We start from the raw sequence: 21,677 nt of genomic DNA on the forward strand, positions 1-21,677 counted from the left end.
TCATCTATGCCATCCATCCATCCAGTGTCCACTCCGTCTATGCCGTCCATCCATCCAGTGTCCACTCCGTCTATACTGTCCACCCATCCACTCTGTCTATACCGTCCATCCATCCAGTGTCCACTCCGTCTATACCGTCCACCCATCCACTCTGTCTATGCCGTCCATCCATCCAGTGTCCACTCCGTCTATGCCGTCCATCCATCTAATGTCCACTCCGTCTATACTGTCCACCCATCCACTCCGTCTATACCATCCATCCATCTAATGTCCACTCCGTCTATACTGTCCACCCATCCACTCTGTCTATACCGTCCATCCATCTAATGTCCACTCCGTCTATACCGTCCACCCATCTAATGTCCACTCCGTCTATGCAGTCCACCCATCTACATCCATTCTGTCTATGCAGCATGAGCCCCAGCTTGCGTCACTGCTGTCAGGAGACAGGTTTCTCCTTGATCAATATTTACTTAACAAACAGCAGGGATGGAAGAGTTTGTTTAGAGGAATCGTGTGCCCAGCAGGGTGAATGGCTCGGAAAGAACTCCAGTGTTTGTCTCTTTCCTGGGACCTTTGTGTGCCAGGCATGCACATACATGGGGCAGATAGATGCCCTTTTTCTCCTGAACTCTTTCAAAGGCATTCAGAAGTCATCTGACAAATCCTTGCTGTCTATGATTCGGACAGTGTACTTGATGTAAATATACATGATGTATATTTAGTTTTGGAGAACATTCTAGAGTCTGGTTTTCTCTCCACACGTCCATGCAGGTTACACACTTTGGAAAAGGGCCCTGGGATTAATTAAGAGTACATGCATCTTGTCCTAAACCCTTCCAGATAAGTAGAAGGGAAGAGATTGCACACAAAAACAATAAAAGTAGTTTAACAAGGATATATAGAGAGATATAGATACAGATAGACAGATAGACACACACACACACACACACACACACACACACACACATATATATATACATACATATATATATGCATGGGATAAATCTATGGAAACATATACTTGCATGTGTATATATTAAGCCCCCACGCCCAGGAGGCTCTGAAGATTTTCAGAGCTGCCTAGCCAGCCTGAGCCTCAGATGTGTTTAGCTCTCCTCGTAAATACAAATTCAGCAGTGCTGAAGTTGAGACCACTTTTCTTTCAACTTCACTGATAACAATTGTTTGCCAGCTCCAGTCCCTGCCTTCAATGCAGGGTGACTTGGAGGCATCTGGGCCTGGTTTGAGACGTTTTGTTTGAGTGAATGGGGAGGGGCTGTGGATACTGGGGGTGGGGGAGTTATTTATTTATTTGATTTGGTGAGTCCCAGAGTTGTAAAAAGCTGTCTGAAATATTCATGCAGAGCGGTCTGAGAAGCCCGTTTCTGTTTTATTTACTGCACAGTAGAGCAGCCACAGAGGATTAGTTCTACAATACCCGTAACAAAAGCCCAACAGCTGATGCATGTGATGTTAGGAGGTGACAAAACAGTTAAAGTATGCTGCTGGCTACGGCCTGCCGTCAGCAGATGCAGACAAAAGGGCTGTGACAAGAATAACTCTCTCTCCAAGGCGAGCAGTGAAGAGTATCCAAAATGCCAGCACCCTTTTCTCCTTGACATTGTCTTCTTGCAGTCAGCATTTTATTGCCCTTTTATAGTATTAAAAAAAAAAGTGGAGAAGGAAGAAAAAGGAAAACCCACACACAAACTTAATTCACCCAAACACACGGCAGTGCGCCCTTCCCCACCCCTTAGCCGCTCCTGTCCATGCTTACTCCTCTTCCATTTTTATGTTGGAGTGTGAGGGGAAAGTGTGAGCTTAGAAGATAGTGTCAAAAGGTCTTCCTTACTAACATCAGAATCTATTGATGGACTGAACCGGCCACTGGGCTGTGGTTCTTGGGAGGGCTAGGGGGAGAGGCAACGCCTGGCTTGTTTTCTAGCCATTTCAGTAAAGACGATCCCACTGGTGAGCTGAGGCCAGTGGGCCAGTTTTTGAAGGGGATCAAGGGTGGAGAAGTGTCCACGGGGACCCCAGCAAAGGGCAGGGTTACGGTTTCCCCGCAAAAGGCTGATGAATGGATGCTTCAGAGGTGTGAAAATTCAGCTCCTCTGTCCCCAGAAAATAGGGGAGGCTGTCGTCTTCTTTTCAACCTTTGTCATTCCCCTTCTATTCTCTGTGACATTCATTCAGCTGCCAAGAGCGTTTGGCAAGGTTTGGGCCATCGAGCACACTTCCAGTGACCGCTAACCTTGGTATGTCCTGACACTTATGACAAGTGTCTGCAGGACACAGAAGGCAGGCAGCCTGCTATGTCAGGCTTTCATTATGGACTGCGGAGACTAGGGACAGCCAGTTTAATAAAACAAATCATCCTTGAAGGTAAAGCAACTGGGAAGAGGAGGAGGAAGACGGGAGGGGGATGTCTTTGCCACTCAATCGGATGAGAGAGAGAGAGAGAGAGAGAGAGAGAGAGAGAGAGAGAGAGGAGAAAAGCAGCAGCAAAGCATCCAGCACCCACCCACCCCACTGCATGCGTGTGCTGCCCAGCTGTGGACCCAGCAGGTGCGAACCACTCCTCCTCCCATTCTCCCAAAGTCACTGGCTCAGTCTGATCAATAAGCAAATCATTGGGATGGAATTGATGGGTGCTTGTTGGCCAACTCCCTTCAGAGAGACTGGTATATTCAAGTACCTCATCACCCCGTGTATTCTCTAAATGTCAAGGCAAGACCATTTGGGGTGAGGCTCCTAGGCCAGGATGCCTTTTTATCAAAGCAAAGTTTCCACTCTCCCCTCCTGAAGAACTCCGGGCCAAGCAGCTCCCACAATAGCCTCCTCGTTCTGCCAAAGACTTTGGAAGCCTTTTGTTTTTCCCCTGTGGCATGTCCAAAGGCCTGGCCTCCCCGCTCCCCCGCCCCCAGCAGCCTGCATTGTCTTACATTCCAGTGACTTGATTGACTGTTGCACCTGATGCTGAGGAGAGAGACTCGAGGGTTCATTGTACAGATTGTTGGGTTCTATTAAAAGAAGCCTAGATAAGGGATTACTTGTCACTAAGGGCTTTTCTGCAGATGTTTATTAGTGATTGGAAAGCCATTAGATGAGAGGGGGTGCACAAAAGATGGACAATATCATGTTCCTACCCTGACCCCTGATGCCCTCCAAACATCAGGAAGATGTTACCTTGTTCTAGCAAATAAAGGTAGAGAAAGGTGGTGATCAGAGAGCTGAGGCTCCCTGTTTTCCTGGGTGAGGTTTCTACCTGTGGGTGGAATCCCTCGGCAGTCTCTCAGAATAGCACTCGTCAACCCACGCTACCTCTGGAGCCACCAACAAAAGATGAGCTGCTCCAGTGTCAGAGGATCTCTCCAAGAAGCCTTTCACCCAGCACAGGGCTGTGTGCACACTGCCCAGAGCAGGCAATAAATTAGCCAGCTCCTTCATTTGTGCGTGGAGAAGATACCGGTTCCCAATAACCAGCCTGCAGCACACTTTCTTAACCCACTTCTATTTACATTAAGGGCAAGGACTTCTTGGAGATGGTTTTCTGCAGTTATAGATACATAGCTTGTCAGGAATTTGTTGCCTTGGGTGAGTCAACCTGCCTTTATACAAACCTTAAAGCCTGGCTGGGGTCCAGGCCTGTCATGGCAGCACCCAGGAAGGTGGAAGTAGGAGGGTTGGAAGGTCAGGGCCATCTTCTGGACAACTTGTTGAGTCTCAAGGCCACTCATAGAGCTACATGAGACCCTGCCTCAAAAGATAAAATAAATAAAAGTAAATAGTGGGAAAGCATGCAGAGGTGTTAGCACCCAGCACGTTTTAGTGGGAAGATGCCGTGGTTCACAAAGCTCACAGGCATCTTTATCCCATCCCAGAGAATCTCCTAGGATTTTTTTCATCTATAAAATGATGTTTTCTGAGACCCATGTTGCTCAAAATTTTGTTTTGAGTAGTGGTGCTGAGTATCAAATCAAGGACCTCACCCAGGCCAAGGTAATAAATAGCATGCAGGACCTCGCACAGACCAGGCAAATAGCATGCCATTGAGCTGTACTCAAATCTGGGCTTCCTGTCCTCAAAGCATTGAAGAAGAATATCAGGGGACTACAGAATATTATGGAATAAAGCAGAGAGGTGAGGTCTTCTTGTTAATGATAACAATGTTTGTGGAATAATTATAAAAGGCGTGCCTCTGAACTGTAGGTAAAGGGAGAGAGAGACCTGGAGTCCTCAGTGAAAGACACCTTATGTTGAAGACACTTAGACCAGTTACAAGGAAGTGAAAAGCCAGACACAATACAAAAGCTGTCACAGGGCAGCTGGTAGGATGACCTCAGGAAACGAATGTTTAAAACAGGACAAGACCCACTAGTCCAGCGGTTCTCAATCTATGGGTCGTGATCCCAAAAATAACATGGGAAAATACAGATATTGACATTATGATTCTTAACAGTAGTAAGATTACAGTTATAAAGTAGCCATGAAAATAATTTTACGGTTGGGGGTCAGCACAGCATGAGGAACTGTGCTAAAGGGTTATGGCACTAGGAAGGTTGAGAGTCACTGATCTAAGCTAAGGTCACTGGGAAAGTGAGTACAGGTGATACAATCTCTGAATTCCTCCGGAAGTCACCCTTACTCCTCCAGGGCTTGTGTTCTTGTAGAGTTATCTAGACAGTTCTGCTCCTGATAGTTTCCACAAGGCCTTCCTCCTTGCCCCTGGTTGTGTGAGCATTGGTGGTGGGAGGGATCCTTGGAGTGGGTGGGACTTGTAGCTTACCCACTTTCTCTAGAGCTCACAGCTGTGTCTCTAAGCTTCTCTCTCCTGCAGCTCTGGGCTTGTTGTTTGAGAAACACCGTTTTCCATGGAGTTCTGTTGCAAACAGCCAGTGAGAGCACACTGCTTTGCACCACTGATCTCTGGTTCGTGTAGCATTTGGCTGCAGACCTGTGCCCCAGCGGTGTGTCCTCTCTCAGTAATGCCCATTTGCTATGACTTGTCATTGGGTGGGAACTCGACACTCTGTCCAGGAAATCCGCCATATGTGTGCAGGTGCTTCCGTGGGAATCTATGGGGGAGTTGTGTGGGTTCTTAGACTGTTGTTTGCCCAGCCAGGGAGAAGGGGGCCCTCGGTGTTCTTCCAGTAGGCTCTGAGCTCTGTCCTGACAGGCCAAGGAAAACGCCTTTGGGAGAGATTGCTCAATACCCTCCTCTTTATTTCTGAGACAGGGTCTCAGTGTAGCCCTGACTAGCCTGGAACTCACAGAGATCCAAGTGCTAGGTGGGATTAAAGATGTGAGCCACTCTCCTTTCCTTTTCTAGACTCCATATCAGGGCTTTTTCTTTCTTTATTCTTTATTCTTTTTTTTTTTTTTTTCTGGGAAGTTACTAGATTTCCCTAAAGAACAATTGGCTTGCTATTGGAAGCAATGAGCTACTTTGTCCAATTTTAAATTTGAAATCCAGGGACATGCAGTGATTTTCTTAGTTTTCTGGGTCATCTGCCATCCACATGTGTGTGTGTACATACATGATCCATGCACATGTTGAGAAAAGGCAAAGAAGATGTTGGACTTGCTCACAGACAATAATCTCCCTGCTGTTTCAGGAACGGGCACTTCTGAACTGTGGCGAAGGGTTTTCATGTTGTGTCTCTGAGGATGAATGTGTCTACACACACAATACCATGTGTTTATATCCTCATACATGTGAACTTAACGTAAAAATAAGATCTCACTAATATGTACTGGGAAAATTATGACTTTGTGTAATTATTCCGTGACGCCATCATGCTGATGTAGACAAAGGTAGGCCATGCTTTACTGTGAGTTACTTCTGAAGAACACTAAGTGTTCTTTGTACAGTCAAGAGGTCAGACTATTCAGTCAACAAGCAAGAGAACACAGACAGACAGCTCTCGTACTTTAATTGTTATGGAAGCAAAGGCTTGACAAATAGAAATTCCAAAAAGATTATTTGGGGCCTGATGACCTTGGAATGACCTTGAGTGGCTCCTTTTGATCTCCCTTTGCCTTAGATTTCTCCTTGTGTAATTGAGATAACATCTTACACAGAGGTTGGAAGAATGGAATGGCATTCAGTATATAACGTAACATGGTGCTCAATTCAGTTAACACTAAGTACTAGTTATTATAACGGTGATTGGTTACACAAACCACCATCTAAGGAACAATACTAATGTCCAAGCAAATGTAGTAATTTGGGGTTCAGCTTTAAATTTCACATCTCAGGACTTCCTGTTGTGATCTTACACCTTTATAGTACTAATTTTAGGGTTTCTTCATTGAAGATAGGGGTTTAGGTTACACAGATGTCCAACATTTATGACTGGATGCTAAGACACATTTTTTTTTTTCCCATAATGGAAGTCAAAAGGAGAGAGGAATCAAATTCTAAAACAGGAGTTGGTGAGTTTCTTCTAGAATGTTCTACTTACCCACATGGGGATGTGGGCCTCCTTTCTCTACAGTGGTGTTCACAGAGAAACCCTGGCACTGGCAGGCCTGTGTGTATCCTTCGCACAAGGCTCTCCTGAGAGCCATGAAGCAGCCGCCGTCTATCACAATGCTGCTATATATAACAACTCTACATAAGGGAAGAGAGGCTGGCCATTTTTAGAAAATGCAGGTGCCGTCCAAAGCCCCTCTCTGGGAGCACGGAGTTAGCTCAGTTTCCTTTGAAGAACTGCAGACTTGAAACTGAAAACTTTATTAATACCATTGTCTCCTTGGATCAGCAGGTTCCAGAGAGATTCCTGGAAGTTGCGCAGATCACATTACGGGAGTTTTTCAATGCCATCATCGCAGGCAAAGATGTTGACCCTTCCTGGAAGAAGGCCATATACAAGGTCATCTGCAAGCTGGATAGTGAAGTTCCTGAGATTTTCAAATCCCCGAACTGCCTACAAGAACTCCTCCATGAGTAGAGATTGCAGCACTCTTTTGAATGTATGAATAGCAGTCCCCCTTGGATGTCCGACTTCTGTGTGTCTAGATTTTTATTTCATATATATATATATATATATATATGGGGGGGAGGCATGGGTGTGTTGTGATATCAGCTGGGGGTTCCTGCTCATCCCCTCTGGGTCCCTTTTCTTTTCCTCATTACAGGGGGATGGGTATTTTCCTTCTTTGCCTTTAGTTACTTTTGCCCAAGGCCCTTAATATTTGGAGACTTGAGGTAGGGTTGATTTTCAGGAAAAGGGAATGTCAGCCTGTGTAAAGTCTACAAGAGCCAAGGACGCTCTGCTCACCTGGAAGCCTATTGGAAATGGTGGCCAGCAGAGTGACCCCCTGACTATGACACAGCAGGTACCTAGACCTGTGAGGTATCTCTTGTTTCTAGGGTTAAGATGTTCTGAAAGAGCCCAAGGAAAGCACTTCCCACACTGGAATACCTTGTTTGATTTGAGCCCATAAGTAACTTTTTCTTACACATTTAAACCAATGCCAGCAGCAGCTGGGCAGCTCACATCTCAAAAGTACCCTGAAAGGACAGATTTTTAGAACGATCATCCTCACCAAGCGTTTTCTAAGAAATGCATATATTCCAGACTAAATTCTGTATAAGACCCATTCTCTCTAGATGAGACTGGGACTGTGTGCAGGTCGACCAGCTGTCCCTGAAAACTTTATGACAGGTGCTTGATGAGGTGCTTGGTGAGTACTCAGAGGTGTCGACTTAGAGAAAACCTTGTGCTTTGTCTTCATTTTCTATTTATTTTGCTTCAGATATTAAAAGGCATGTACCTTCAAATGTATCCTTTGCTTGACTTTACATAGCATTGCTGTTGCTTTTTAAACCTTTTTTACCCTGCTAAAACACTAATTTCTGGATACCTTTCTGCAGTAAGTAATTAAGAAATCCCTCTGACCATAAAATCCTTGCCTACTCTTGGAGCGTGTTGCTAGCTGCTAGTGGACCTGACCTTCAGGTCCCGTGAGGATACCGCCCAGGAATGGCTCATTTGCATATGGTATGCAAGGGTGGTAATCCCTCCCTTCACTTTGGGGAGAATGTCTTAAAGTGACTGACTGATGATGTCTCTTCTACTTCTACTTCGGAAGCTAATAGTGATCAAAGTGTGAGAAGCAGACAATAGGTTAGTTTGGGGTTACCCAAGATGACACATGATTTCACATACTGAGAAAGCTAGCTGCTATTCTACCCATTCTCAAATGGTCGTCGCCGTTTTCCCCGCCCCCCCCCACTGGTTTTTTGATGATGTACTATGTCCTATGCTTGCATTTAAAATGCTGAATATTGTTCACACTTGTTTTCTTGGCTGGGTTTTTTGTGTGTAGATGCAGTGAACAGCACTGTCCACTCTAATAGTGTGGTCCAGGCCCCTTCTTCCCCTTAGATAATTTGATATACACACTCTAAAAACAACATAGTAACAGATCTGGTATTTAAAGCATAAGGAACAGAAATGCCATTTTTTTCATTAATTTTCTTTTAAAATAAAAATCAGCATTTGACTTTGGAGGATGCAGTTGAGCCCTTGTGCCTGTCTAGCTGGCTGGATCACCGTAATTCAACATCATTTATAAATTCTGCTGATGGACAGGAATGTATGAACACAATTATTGTCAGCACAAAGCCTTAAAACCTGCTGACTTTAAGCTAAACAGTGCAGCCCTGCAAGGCCCAGCATCTTCCGGGAGGCCAGAAGGCCCCAGCGATGAGGACAGAGCGTGCAAAGCATGGTCAACACTGACCGTTCACTATGATGGCATCTCCTAGGGCTCATGCACCCAGGTGTTCATATATAATTATTAAGGGTATATTTATTATTTTTCTGTGTATCTTTAAAACAAAAGGCCCAGGTAACCATACCAGTGAAATAAACGCTAAAAATCAAACACCAGAGTCGGGAGCTCAGTCAGTACGAAGTATGGAAGTCTGACATGCTTTGTCTAGGGAGTTCTGCAAGGGTGCAGCAGGATCCTGGCTATTCTGAGTCACCTGCCAATCGAATTCCCACCACATTACCCTTTCCAAGGTCAAAGGCAAAGCTGCAATATAGTCACCAGGATAGACAGATTGCTAGGTATCTTTACAATCTGGGGCAAATGAATATTGATTCTAGACTTACTTGGATTTTTAAACTCTTGTTTTTCTCTGTCTTTCTAATTGAAATAGACAAATTTAGCAAAAAAAAAAAAAAAAAAAAGAAAAAAAAAAAGAAGTGTGTTTTCTAATGAATGTCAGTGCCCTTATGTACCTAGAATCTCCACTCAGTGTTCAGTAGGGCTGTAGATGATTTCACAGTCAGCCCGGGACAGACTCGCTCTATGCTGGAAGGACGTCTCCACAGCTTTGTGTTGAGGTGGTTGCTCCCGATACAGTCATGGGACCATATGTCTCCCAGTAAAATGGTAAAATGCCACAAGCCTGTCTCTTAATGCTCCTATTAAGCCATTAGTTTTTAAATAAAACAACAACAACAACAACAAAAATATATACCACCTTTCAAATATGGGTTCAGCCCTCACCAAGTGAAAACTGTTTTGCGCACAGAGAAAGTTAACTTTTCACAGTGGGAGATTGGGGACCAACTCTAAAGTCTGTTGCAATTCCATATCACCACTTCTTTTATGCTAACCCTATATTATTTTTTTGCGCATACACTCAAGGTGATAGTCTGTGCCTAGATCTAAAATGCACCAGCGCAGGGATTTTTAAAATCCTTCAAAATACCAGTTCTTTCCCCACAAGTACAACTGTTCTTGTGCCTTCTGTGGCTTTCTGTTTCATCTCTTTTTACTTTATTTCCAATGACTACAGCTGCAATAAACACTAGATTTTTTTTTCTGGCTGTTTGACATAATGTTGATAGCTATGCATATTTTGTGTCTTTTTAAAACAAAGCGGGAGAATAATGTTTTTGAAGAAGAGAAATTTTTAGAACAGTTTGATACACCGCAAATTATTTTTTTCCTCAATTGTTTGAGCAGCATTCGAGTTTTGGAGATTCTTGTAGAAGCCAGTTTTTTTGTATCTGTGGTGTAACTCTTGTGTTTTCTTAGCCTAATGAGAAGCACTATAGAAGCAATATTTCATACCATGTGCAATGTGTGTGCAGATGTGTGTGTGAACACACAGGCACACACATGTAAAAAATATACATATGTATGCGTGTGAAGTGGAAAGCTTACCTTTTCTTATCTAGATTTAAGAACTTATTTCAGGCATTCGTTATGTTTGTGAGAAGAATGTTCTATTTCCTTCTCACCGTCTCTCCGGCTGTTCAATGGAGATGTTTTGCATTAAATGGTAAAACTATGTGGAAGATTTTAGGATATAGTAATTATTTCTGTAACTGTTCACTCCCATATTCCTGAGGTTTGCTTTGTGCCTCGAGTATTACTTAATCGAAGTGTTTTATGTTTGAAAAATCCTGGTTATTGTTCTAGGAATATGGGTGAATATCATTTTTAAAACAATTTCAAAACATCAAAACAGAAACACTAAAGCAAAGGGGAACTTTTTATAAGGAAATGTAAATATTTAAACCTCATGGCCGTGGTTATGTAAGACATGAGATTTTAATAAATATCTACAGTATCACAGCATCTGTTGAATTTATTAGGGACTCTACAGTGACTGTACAGGCAGTTGAAAGCATTCTCAAAAATCCTGTTCTCTACTTGCAAAAGGTAACAGTCTCTATCAGATGTCAAGGGCAAGGGTAACGGTGTCCCTGTAAATCTCTGATGTTTCTTTTCTGTGTACATGAAGACATTTAGTAAGTAACCTCCCACATCCCTACACACATGCAGGGTGACATCCAACTACTTAGATAAGAGTTCTGGGGGGGAGTTAAACACAGACTTCTCCTCCAAAGTGACCACAAATTAATCAAAGAGTGGTTTATAGAATTTCCCCAGAGCAGCAGTGTGTGTAAGGACGTTAACAATCTTTGCTGTGTATATTATAGAGTACTCATTGGTGTGAACAGCACAACCATTTCCTCCTGGTGTAAACTCTTGTGTCTGCAGGTTACAGCGTCGATTTCAAAGGCTCCCGTTGGAAAATGCAATGGTTGGTGTGTGTCGCTGCATCGAACTTGTGTGTCACATGCAAGGAAGCGCAGCTTTGTCTCTGTTGGTTCTAAACCATCTAAAAGAACGAAAACTAAAATGCTCACCTTTAGAGCTGGGATCCAAACTGGTGTTTAATCTTTGCATCCTTTGAATGACCCTTCTAAGGCAGGCTACGTGGAAGCATGTGGACTTTGAGTCTTCTCAATTGAGCTCACTCTCCAATCTGACAGCCCCTAATATGCACACATGTGAACAGGCAGGCCAACGGCCATCCTGCCAAGTGAAAATGGATTCACTAGATATTTTTGTAATAACAAATTCCTCTGCCTATGAGGGAATAAAGCGTTTTAAAGTTGTATATTGCCACTTCAAATTTAGACTTAGGAAAAATGATGTATTTGGAGTTGGTCTCAGCTCCCTAGAAGAGTCAAAGGTCACAGCTTCCCCCAACATTGTCCCAGCCATTTCTCATATGTATATAGTATAAACCGTGACAAACACTGCCTTTATATGATTTAGCAATATGTTGTAAATAGCATTATGAAGCTCTTTTTTTGTAATAAAGACCCTTTGATTTGAATATAGTACAATAACTGAACTGATAAAGTCAATTTTTGATTTTTTTTAGCTAGAGGCAATTTCAATTGTGCATTTTGTTATTGTCTATTGTTCTGAAGACTGCATAATTTATTGGTTTAATTTATCCTAATTTATTTGATGAAGGTGTACAATTTTGTATTACCAAGGATGTACTGTAATATTAATTGATAGGATAAAAACAGTGAGACTCCCTGTCCATATTCAAAAGAAAACAAAAAGGTGCCATAGACAATTGATTTTAAAGTAAAAAGTAAAACAATTTAGTTTGGCAGCTACTAAATTTTAAAACAAGGAAAAACTAAAGGACAATGTTGTCATGGGGAGGGCGGGGAGGGTTTCCGTTGTGTGTTTTAAGCTTTTCTATATTCTCCGAACTTTGACCGTTTGCTTTGTACCACTAAAGGGTGCAGTAGTCAACTGCCTTGTGTGCCTTCCATCCTCTCCTAAACTGAATGTATGTGCAGTATATATGCAAGCTTGTGCAAAATAAAATATACATTACAAGCTCATGTCATTTGGGTTTTTTGTTTTGGTTTTTTTTTTTTTTTTTTTTTTTTCCTGAAAATGCCTGACATTGTGGTTTTGGACCTACGAGGCTTCGTTCCAGCTGGTCTGACTAATATCAGGTTTTAGCTTTCTGCCCATTGCTGCTCTTACTCATGTAACCCAGCATCCCTCCAGAAAAGGCCTGGAAGTCTCCATTCTGTGTCAGGAGGTTTGCTGTAGTGGCTTGCTTTCTTTGTAGAACCTCTCACGCAGATTTAACTTCAGTGCCCTTCGACTTGAAGGAAGAGAAAAAGGTAGTTAAAATGCTTGCTGTATGAGTGTCAGGATCTGAGTGTGGATGCCTAGAATGCACACAAAGCCACGTGTAGGAGCAGGAGTGTGCAATCCCAGCACTCTTAGAGTGAGATATAGACCCTCAGAAGCGTGTAAGCCAGCTATCCTGAAGATGAAGACCAGCTAGTATTACAGTACACATACTAGCTAGTCTTGGGGTACATAGACCAGATAGCCTGAAGATGAAGACCAGCTAGCCTTGGGGTATACATACCAGCTAGTCTTGAGGTACATGGACAAGATAGCCTAGGGCACATAGACCAGCTAGTCTTGGAGTACACAGAGGCAAATAAGACCCAATCTCAAAGTAAAAAATAAGGACCTACACCCAAAGTTGTCCTCTGACCTACACCCAAGGTTGCCCTTTGACCTCTATGTGTGTGTGCATACTCACATACACGAACACGTGAACACAAAGATTTCTGAAAGTTGTAGTGCCTTTAAGTTGGCAATTGCTACTGTTAAACCTGAGAATCAACAGGACAAAGACCAATTCCACAATTATTTGATTAAAGGGAGCTCTATTCAGTACTGGTCGGGAAGATGAACACTCGCCAGGTCCACACCTGGGATTCGCGGAGAAATGGCCCCAATTTCAGGTCAGTCGAGCGCTTATAAAAACCACCCCCTCTAGAGGCTATGGCACTTCCTGCCTTCGTCCAACCAGGGGTAATCATGCATGCTGACGTATGTCCTGCCTGTGTTTTCTTCTGTCGACATGTGATCAAGCACATTCTGTGCAGTTGGGGCAACCAACTCTGTTTATTGAAGTGAAAACATGTGACTTTTTGTCTCACAAGACCCACAGCGCCCCCAGCAATCCAGGAAGTTATGTGCCCTTGGGCAAGTGGGGATTACAGGTCAACTTCAGCCCTGACACTATTGTCAATTAGAAAGAGAAAAAATGGTCTTCAGGTTCTCATAGCAACAAGTTATTCAAGCATGGGGCTCATATGTTTATGTTGTTCCCACTGTTGGACTCAGGAGTAAGAAAAACTTCAACACTTTCCTAAAAGGTTTCTTCAGACATTATTGGCAACGTGTTTCCTACTGCCTCTTGTGTGTGTGTGTGTGTGTGTGTGTGTGTGTGTGTGTGTAGGGCTTTAGGAAATAGCATTTGTTCCCTTTGCTTTGTTTTTCTTAAAAAATAGTATTATACACTTGTTGGCTTGGATACTACTTGGGGATGCTTCAGCAAGTTTCAAGCACTGGGAGGCTGGTCTCCAGTATGGCAGTAAGAAGAGGCGACGACACTCTAAGAGATGACATGCAATATAAGGCAGCTAGCTCATGGGGTGGGGGTGGGAACCTTCATCAAAGGAAGGGTCTAAGCAGTTCTTTCAGGGCCCTGGTAAGTTCCCCTAAAACAATTTGGCTCCAAAGGGGCACACTTGGGCACTGACTCTGTCCTCCTGCCCCACCTTATAAGGAAGGGTTATTCCTCTCCACTGTGTTCCTGCCATTTACAACAAAGGCTTTGCTGGGGTGAACCAGTGTGGATGGAACTACCCAATTTGGTCCAAAAAGTGTGAATTAAATAAACCACTTTATATCTTAACGAAATGTCTGGCCCTCTGGTATTTTGCTATAAGAACTAAAAGTGGACTGTATATATATACATTTTTTTTTTAATCAAGAATAAGCAGAACTAGCCTGAGGCAGACTAGCGTCTTCTGCCCACCGCACTTGTCCTGCCATGTCTCTGCTCACTACTGCAAACTGTCTCCACCACCCCCTCCCTCTGGGCTCTTTTACTTTCACTCCAATGAGGAGAACTTCATGCATTGGTGCAATTGTACAAGGTTGCCTGGAGTCAGTGTGATATTGAAACTGTATCAAATAGTAATAGTGAAACTATTAAAGAATTTTTGGTTCTTTCTTGACAGCACAAACTTAAATTACAGATTTCCTAGTTTTCCTAGCTAAAGTGTGCAAAGGGGCAAGCCTTTGTCTCACTATGCCAACATAGTTATTCCCAGAGTAGAGCAAATGGAATCCCCTCTTTTCTCACCCACTCTTATAAAGGAGAAAGCTCAAAGCCATATAACAAGTTTCCATTTCCATGCCTAGAGCTGTCCAGATAATCCACAGTTGACCAAACAAGTAAGAGCAGGCAGAGATGTTTTCTCGTAAGAGTTAATTAAAGCAGTGCTTCTGGGGCTAGAGATGGCTCAGCAGTTGAGATCATTCACTGCTCTTGCAGAGGACCTTCATTCAGTTCCAAGCACCCAGGTTGTATGGCTCACAACCACCTGTAATTCCAACTCCAATTCCTGATTCTTCCCCCTCCTGGCTACTGCAGGTACTGCAATCACAGGGTGCACATACTCAAAAGCACCTACACATAATTAAAAACAATAAAAATAAATCTAAAAACCTGGTTTCAAAGTTTTCCTTTGGTGACTAAGTTATCTGCTGGCATTATTCTAGAATCAATCAGACCACTGTTCCCAAAGCTGATATAAACACTCCAGACCCAAACTTCACTGCATACATTTTTTTTTTTTTTTTTTTTTTTTTTTGGTTTTTCGAGACAGAGTTTCTCTGTGTAGCTTTGGAGGCTGTCCTGGCACTCCCTCTGGAGACCAGGCTGGCCTTGAACTCACAGAGATCTGCCTCCTTTGCCTTCCAAGTGCTAGGATTAAAGGCATGTGCCACCAACTCCTGGCTACTGCACACATTTCTTGAGGGACATCAGGATCCAATTCCTACTGGAACACACAGGCTTCACAGGCTTCACAGGCTTCACAGGCTTCACAGGCTTCACAGGCTTCACAGGCTAGTAAAAATGCCACTTTATTAATTTTATGTGTTAAAGCAATAAACAACTTACAATGTTTCCATGCAAGTGTGTCCAACCCACACATGGTCATGGATGTCTACATCTGATGCCCAAGGCAAACCCTAAACTCACTTAAAACATTAAAACAGTATGAGGTGTGTGTGTGTGTGTGTGTGTGTGTGATTATTCTTTCTGTAACTTGTTCTCAAGCTTGAACTAACTCCACAGATGATAATGATGCCTGATGATGACAAGAGGTTGGACAAGCCTTCAAGCTAGCAACTAATATTCTACATATATTTGTGGGGAATTTACCAACACGCATCTGAGCAGCAAACAGATACCCTGAATCAGAGTCGCCGGACCATATCTAATCACACATGCCTGTGCTTGTGTGTGCAAACTGACTTTACATAGATGCATTAAGATATTTCAGTGAAAGCAGGGGGAAGACTGAGGAGGAAGTTGACCAGTAGGAAAACAGAAAGGGGGAAGACCAAGGGTAAAGAAGGGAATGAGATGCAGCAAGGTTCATCTCATACTAGAAACAAGTTTCCTTCATGAAGCCCTGTGTATGATGAATATAGGCCAGTGTATTTTTTAAAAGTGCTTTCAAATCTTTGATAATACAAAGAAAATATTTGCCATAGGTTAGGGTCTACGGATATTTTGTTTCTTTGAGAAAGATCTTCACTAGGGAAGTAGCCCAGGTTGACTTTGAACTCACAACCCTCATGGCTCAAGCCTTCCCAGTGTCTGGGATTCCAGTGTTCTGTGAGCAACCACACTCAGAGTCATAAAATGTAAGGGAAGCATAAATAAAAGAAAACAGTAGTCCTAGGGGGAAAGCTGATAACTATGAGAATTATGAAAGATACAAAAGAAATAAATATTACTCTGTCATCACCAGGAGGGAAGAATGCCCTGGGGTGAAAATCCAGTGGTTACTTTTAAAATGAAAATTCCATTCAATTTGAGGGAAGCCCTGACTACATTTACTCAACTCCAACCCTTCAGTGGCCCAGGACAGCTAGGAGAATCTTCAAAGCTAGTCAGGGCGGTTAGAGTCCTATGCAGTCCCTATGCACCCAAAGCACTTCTGGGTGCAGAAAAAAATACTGCTTTTTTGTTTATATTGGTTTTGTTTCTCATGAGAAATTTAGGTTAAAGAGCAAGCAAGGCAAGAGCAAAATTCTAAAGGTGGCCAACTGTGACCGGACCTGTCTCTATGTGTGACTATCTTACCCTTCAGTAAGCATCTTGGCCCACTGCCAAGCACTGGGTGCTAGTGTTTCCTGTCCCCGCCCCTTCACAGGGATGGGCTGTTTAGTAAAGCAAGAGTTGAGATATCAAGGACTCTGTTTTCTTTTACCATCGGTCTGTTGCTGGAGTCACGTGAGATGCACACAAATAAAGGCTTGCTGCCTTCACAGTAAATCTGAAGTCTCCTGACAGAGTGGTGAGGAACTAGACAGGCTTTCCCTACACACTTATGGCCTGGTTTCTGGGTGGTAGAACTGTGGGGCAGCTCCTTGTGCCTTGCAGAGCCTCTGCCTCCAACTTTCCTTCCTAACCCACCCTCCCCGAACCAATTTCCTGTCTCCAGTCATGGACTCCTAACTCATGTATAAGACCTCTCTGGAGGAGACCCCCTTCTTTACCAGTCAGGAACAATAATTGTCATCAGTGAAGTGTGTATGTGTGTGGTGTGTGTGTGTGTGTGTGTGGTGTGTATATGTGGTGTGTGTGTGTGTGTGGTGTGTGTGTGTGTGTGTGTGGTGTGTGTGGTGTGTGTGTGTGTGTGTGTGGTGTGTGTGTGTGTGTGTGTGTGTGTGTGTGTGTGTGTGTGTGTGTGTGTGTGTGTGTGTGTGTGTGGTGTGTGTGTGTGTGGTGTGTGGTGTGTGTGTGTGTGTGTGTGTGTGTGTGTGTGGTGTGTGTGGTGTATGTGTGTGTATGTGTGTGGTGTGTGTGTGTGGTGTGTGTGTGTGTGTGTGTGGTGTGTGTGTGTGTGTGTGTGGTGTGTGTGTAGTGTGTGTGTAGTGTATGTATGTGGTGTATGTGTGTGGTGTATGTGTGTGTGGTGTGTGGTATGTATGGTGTGTGTGTGTGGTATGTGTGTAGTGTATGTATGTGGTGTGTGTGTGGTAGGTGTGTGGTGTGTGTGTGTGTGTGTGTGTGTGGTAGGTGTGTGTGTGTGGTGGGTGTGGCACTCGGTAGATTCACACACGTGTGTGCAGAGGTCAGAGGAGGAGGGCATCAGGTGTGCTCTCTCTCGCCCTTTATTCCCTTGAGTCAGGGTCTCTCACTGAACCTGGAGCAAGAATGGGGCCAGCAAGCCCCCAGGGTTGGTATGTAATGCTGTGTGTGTCCCCAAAGCAGGCTTCTACCAGGGTACTGGAGTGGGAACTCATGTCATCATGCCTGTGCAGCAAACTCTCTTGCTCACCCAGCCATCTCTCCAGCCCCATCATTAGTGACGACCAAAGCCGGAGGGGAATGTTCCAGAACTCTAGGGCAATGTGCATTCCTTGTAGGACTCCCAGGTCAAAACTGTTTAACAGAAACATTTTCACTACCATACTGAAGAACTTCTCTGTATAAAATAATGACCTCCCGGATAGAATAAATGATGGTAAAGATGTGTGTGTGGCTGAGGGCTGACAAGATGGCTCAGAGGGTAAAGGTGCTTGCCACCAAGCATGAGGACCTAAGTTCTATTCCTAAGACCCACTTGGCAGGAGGAGAGAACCCACCGCCACAGGCAGCCCACTGATCTGTACATATACATCACACACACACACACACACACACACACACACACACACACACAACCACACACACACACACACACACACACACACACACACACACATACATACACCACACATACACAACCACACACATACACGCACACGCACACACACACACACACACACACACACACACACCAATACATACACCACACACACACACACACACACACACACACACACACACGCACACATGACAAATAGTAAACGTAACACATTTATGTGTGCTTGTGAAATTAAGTAGGCTGTGTAGAACTGAGTTTTAAAGCAGGGTTTGTCTACAAGGCAATGACAGCCCAGCACTCACTGGGCTGCATAACAGATCTTTCATGATGAGTGTGAAAATACACAATAGCATGTGGATTCTATCAGACCTTCCAAAGACAGATTATGTCAGAGAAACAGCGCGAGCCTGGCACAGAAATCGTGCAAACCGCAGTTAGTTAGCGCTCCTTCTCTCACAGTCAGTAGCTTTTGTCATCTTGCCAATGCATGTTAAGTTGTGACTAAGAATGATACCCTAACCCACCCCAACTTCCAGGACACTCAGACTTGGAGGAACACAGAGGACACAGGGACGCACAGCCTTTGTCCCCCTAGAGCTATTTCCTGAATTCAGAACTGTAGCTGCCTGGCCACCCCCACAGCCTGGGTCAGCCCTGGAGTGGGGCAGCTTAGAGAACTCAAGGCACCATCACACACTGAAACAGAATGTGTGGGTGCCCTACGCTGGCAAAGGGGAGGGTGTTGTTTGCAAAGCCCCCTGCGGGGCGGCCCAGGTGCAGCAAGTGAGAGGGTTCAGGAGACCTTTGGCAGCTACCCTGGAAAAAATGCCTGCCTCTCTGCAAATAAATCCTGTGAGTGTACAAAGACTGGGTTTGCCTGGTGTTTGTGCAAACAACACCCAGTGCTTTACTGGTGTTGGAAACAGCTTGGTGAGAGGAGCCCGAGGTCCCGGCAACTACAGTGACAGATGTCTTGTCCTTGTTGTGACTTTTGACCTTTTGGGAACTGATTCCCCAAAACCAATGTTCTTATTTCCAGTTACTCACAACTGGAAAGTCTTTGGCAACCATTGAAAAGAAAATGTCCCCTCCATCTCCCTTCATGGCTCAGCAGTAACATGGTAATTGGACCAAAGCCACAAAGCCTGGTGTCCTGTGTATGAGAAGAGGTATCCAAACCTTCCCAGAAAACTCACAATAAATGCACTGGCTATCAGTTGGGTGTTATTTTCCCTCCTCTCAGTATTCAGCAATCTATGGCGTGTACAGCATAGCTGCCTATATGAAGTATCCTGGTGAGGTAGGAGCAATGGGGAGAGAAATTATAATCACCCAAAAGTAAGAAATGTTAGCTCTGTGTTACAGTTCTTGGCTAGTAAAGAGGCCCTAGGTTTGATCCCTGGGAACACACACACACATACTCACGAATTTAAGACACTTTGACAGAACCAAGGGCCATAGAATAAATGATCAAAGTTATCCAAGACACAAAACAGAAAAGCAACAGTATCTACTCCTATTCTCCAAAAGCAGTTGGTCTCTATAGATTTGTGGTTGAATGTAGCCAAGTATTCAAAAATAATTCACATTACATCTTGCCCGTATGTCACATGCACAGACGGTCAGTTCCCTTATCAAGTTCATGTTCATGAACATAAATGGGAGAAACAAGCAGAGCCACTCCAGCAAGTGTAAAACAGAGAGCGTGCCACAGACAAGCAGAGTTGAAGGAAGGTCTGGGCTTATTCCCGGGTAAGAAGACAGGAGGAAGTGAAGTGGAGATCAGTGTGTCTTGTGGGGACAGCAGGCTCGCTCAAGTGCCACCTGCTGTCCCCTTTTCGTCTCACAAAGCAGACTCTGCCCTTTTGACGCGTCACTTTGCTGCGTTGCCTAACTCTGAGGCTACCTCTCACTTTTGTCTTCTTGGAACCTGAAGGCTTTGGACAAAGCCAGGTTCAACTGGAACAAATTGCAGCCTTTCCTTCAATTATTAAACAGAGGAGAAGAAGAAAGATATCTGGGGCTGGGGGTCGGTTCAGCCGGCAGAGCGCTTGCTTCGGTCCGGGCTCAGAACCACAAAGAGGTGGTGTGGTATCGTATATATGTCACACCCACGCTTGGGACATAGAGGTGGACAGATCAAGAGTACAAAACCAGCTGGGGCTATTTCAGATTTGGTATCAAACCAAACAGAAGTCTAGAATACATAGTGTGTCAATTAAAGACCAATAGTGTGTCTGATACCAAAGCAACCCCTGCATTTTCATTTTCTGAAATGTTGACTTCTAGTTACAGACTACTTCTTTAAGTCCTGTGAGGGAAAAATAAGATGAGAAATCTGTTCCAAATGGCACTGTCTCCAGGAGATACAGCGTGCTTACCAGAGTCCCCACCATACAGAATAGCAAAAGGAACACATGAAGTATTCATCTTATTTTATTTTATCTCTGAACTAGTGTCTCCTGTACCGCAGGCTGGCTTGAACTTGCTAAACAGCTGGAGTTGACCACAAACTCCTGATCACCTTCCCTTTACCTTCTGAACGCTAGGATGGCAGATGTGTCTGTCTGTCTTGCTATTAACTTGCACGTAGAAGCCAGAGGACAACCACAGATGTCACCCTCAGAAGCACCACCCACTTCCTTTGACAGTGTTTCTCATTGGCCCAGAGCTCATCTGTTAAGCTGGTAGACAGCTGACCAGTGAGCACCACGCACCCTCTGGCCTCTGCTTTCCTAAAGCATTATCAGCACTGCCGCCATCCAACATATCTGCCAGGGTTCTGGGGACCAAACTCAGACCCTCTTTACCAACTGTTTCTCGCTGACCTGAGACTCTCAGGCCCTACTTGGGTTCTTGCCCTCTCCCTGTGATGAAGAATGTCACACTCCCTGGTCATGAGAACTCAGAACCCTTCCCTCCAGCCACTCCGTAGCCGAGGCCTCTGCTACTTGTTTTGTGTAGCCATCAGGGGACTTTATAATTTCTGTAACGTTTAGAGCTTCACCAGCAAGCAAACATACCACTTCCTTACAGGGCACATATGAAGAGGTAAAACACTGAGGCCCAGGGGGACGTGAGCCATTTGCTGTCTGAGAGGAACCGAGCTCCTGCCTGGGATGGAGCCACCTGCCAGCTTGTGCAGTGTATCGTCTGCACAGAGAGGCTCACATCAGTGGTCACAGTGCCATTCCCAGAAGGAGGGAGGCGCCCTCATGGTCCCGGTGCTATGGGCTGCAAGCTCAGGCTGCATCAGAAGACCAATGTTGCTTCTAAGTCAGGGTTTGCTCCTCATAAAATGCCACGTATTCCTTGACCTGAGGACTGAGTGTACTGTTGAGTGGGATGTGTCAGGGGTAGGCTGTGCTCAACAAATGGTTGAGAGAGAGGAAGTCAGAGAGAGAGAGTGACTGCTCCCAGTGAGCAATGGCATGGTCCCAAAGCATGGTCATGTGCTTCAGAGCCACCTCAGTTTAACAGACCCAAGGAGCCACTGTGGAGCTCCTGGTCAGGACATAGGCAGTGACCCAGAATAAATGATCTGAGTATGTGCCT

General features: G+C 44.4%; 1 protein-coding gene across 1 annotated transcript in view; it reads left to right on the plus strand.

Moving 5' to 3' along the window:
- Prox1 (prospero homeobox 1) overlaps positions 1-6,959 on the plus strand; it is a 39,987-nt gene extending 33,028 nt beyond the window's left edge. The window contains exon 4 of the mRNA XM_035444903.1: positions 6,774-6,959. Within this exon, the coding sequence (XP_035300794.1) occupies positions 6,774-6,959 (186 nt within the window). The remainder of the gene's footprint in view (positions 1-6,773) is intronic.
- Positions 6,960-21,677: the final 14,718 nt, after the last annotated feature.

The sequence above is a fragment of the Cricetulus griseus genome, chromosome 5 (assembly GCF_003668045.3).
Source record: "Cricetulus griseus strain 17A/GY chromosome 5, alternate assembly CriGri-PICRH-1.0, whole genome shotgun sequence".
Taxonomy (NCBI): domain Eukaryota; kingdom Metazoa; phylum Chordata; class Mammalia; order Rodentia; family Cricetidae; genus Cricetulus; species Cricetulus griseus.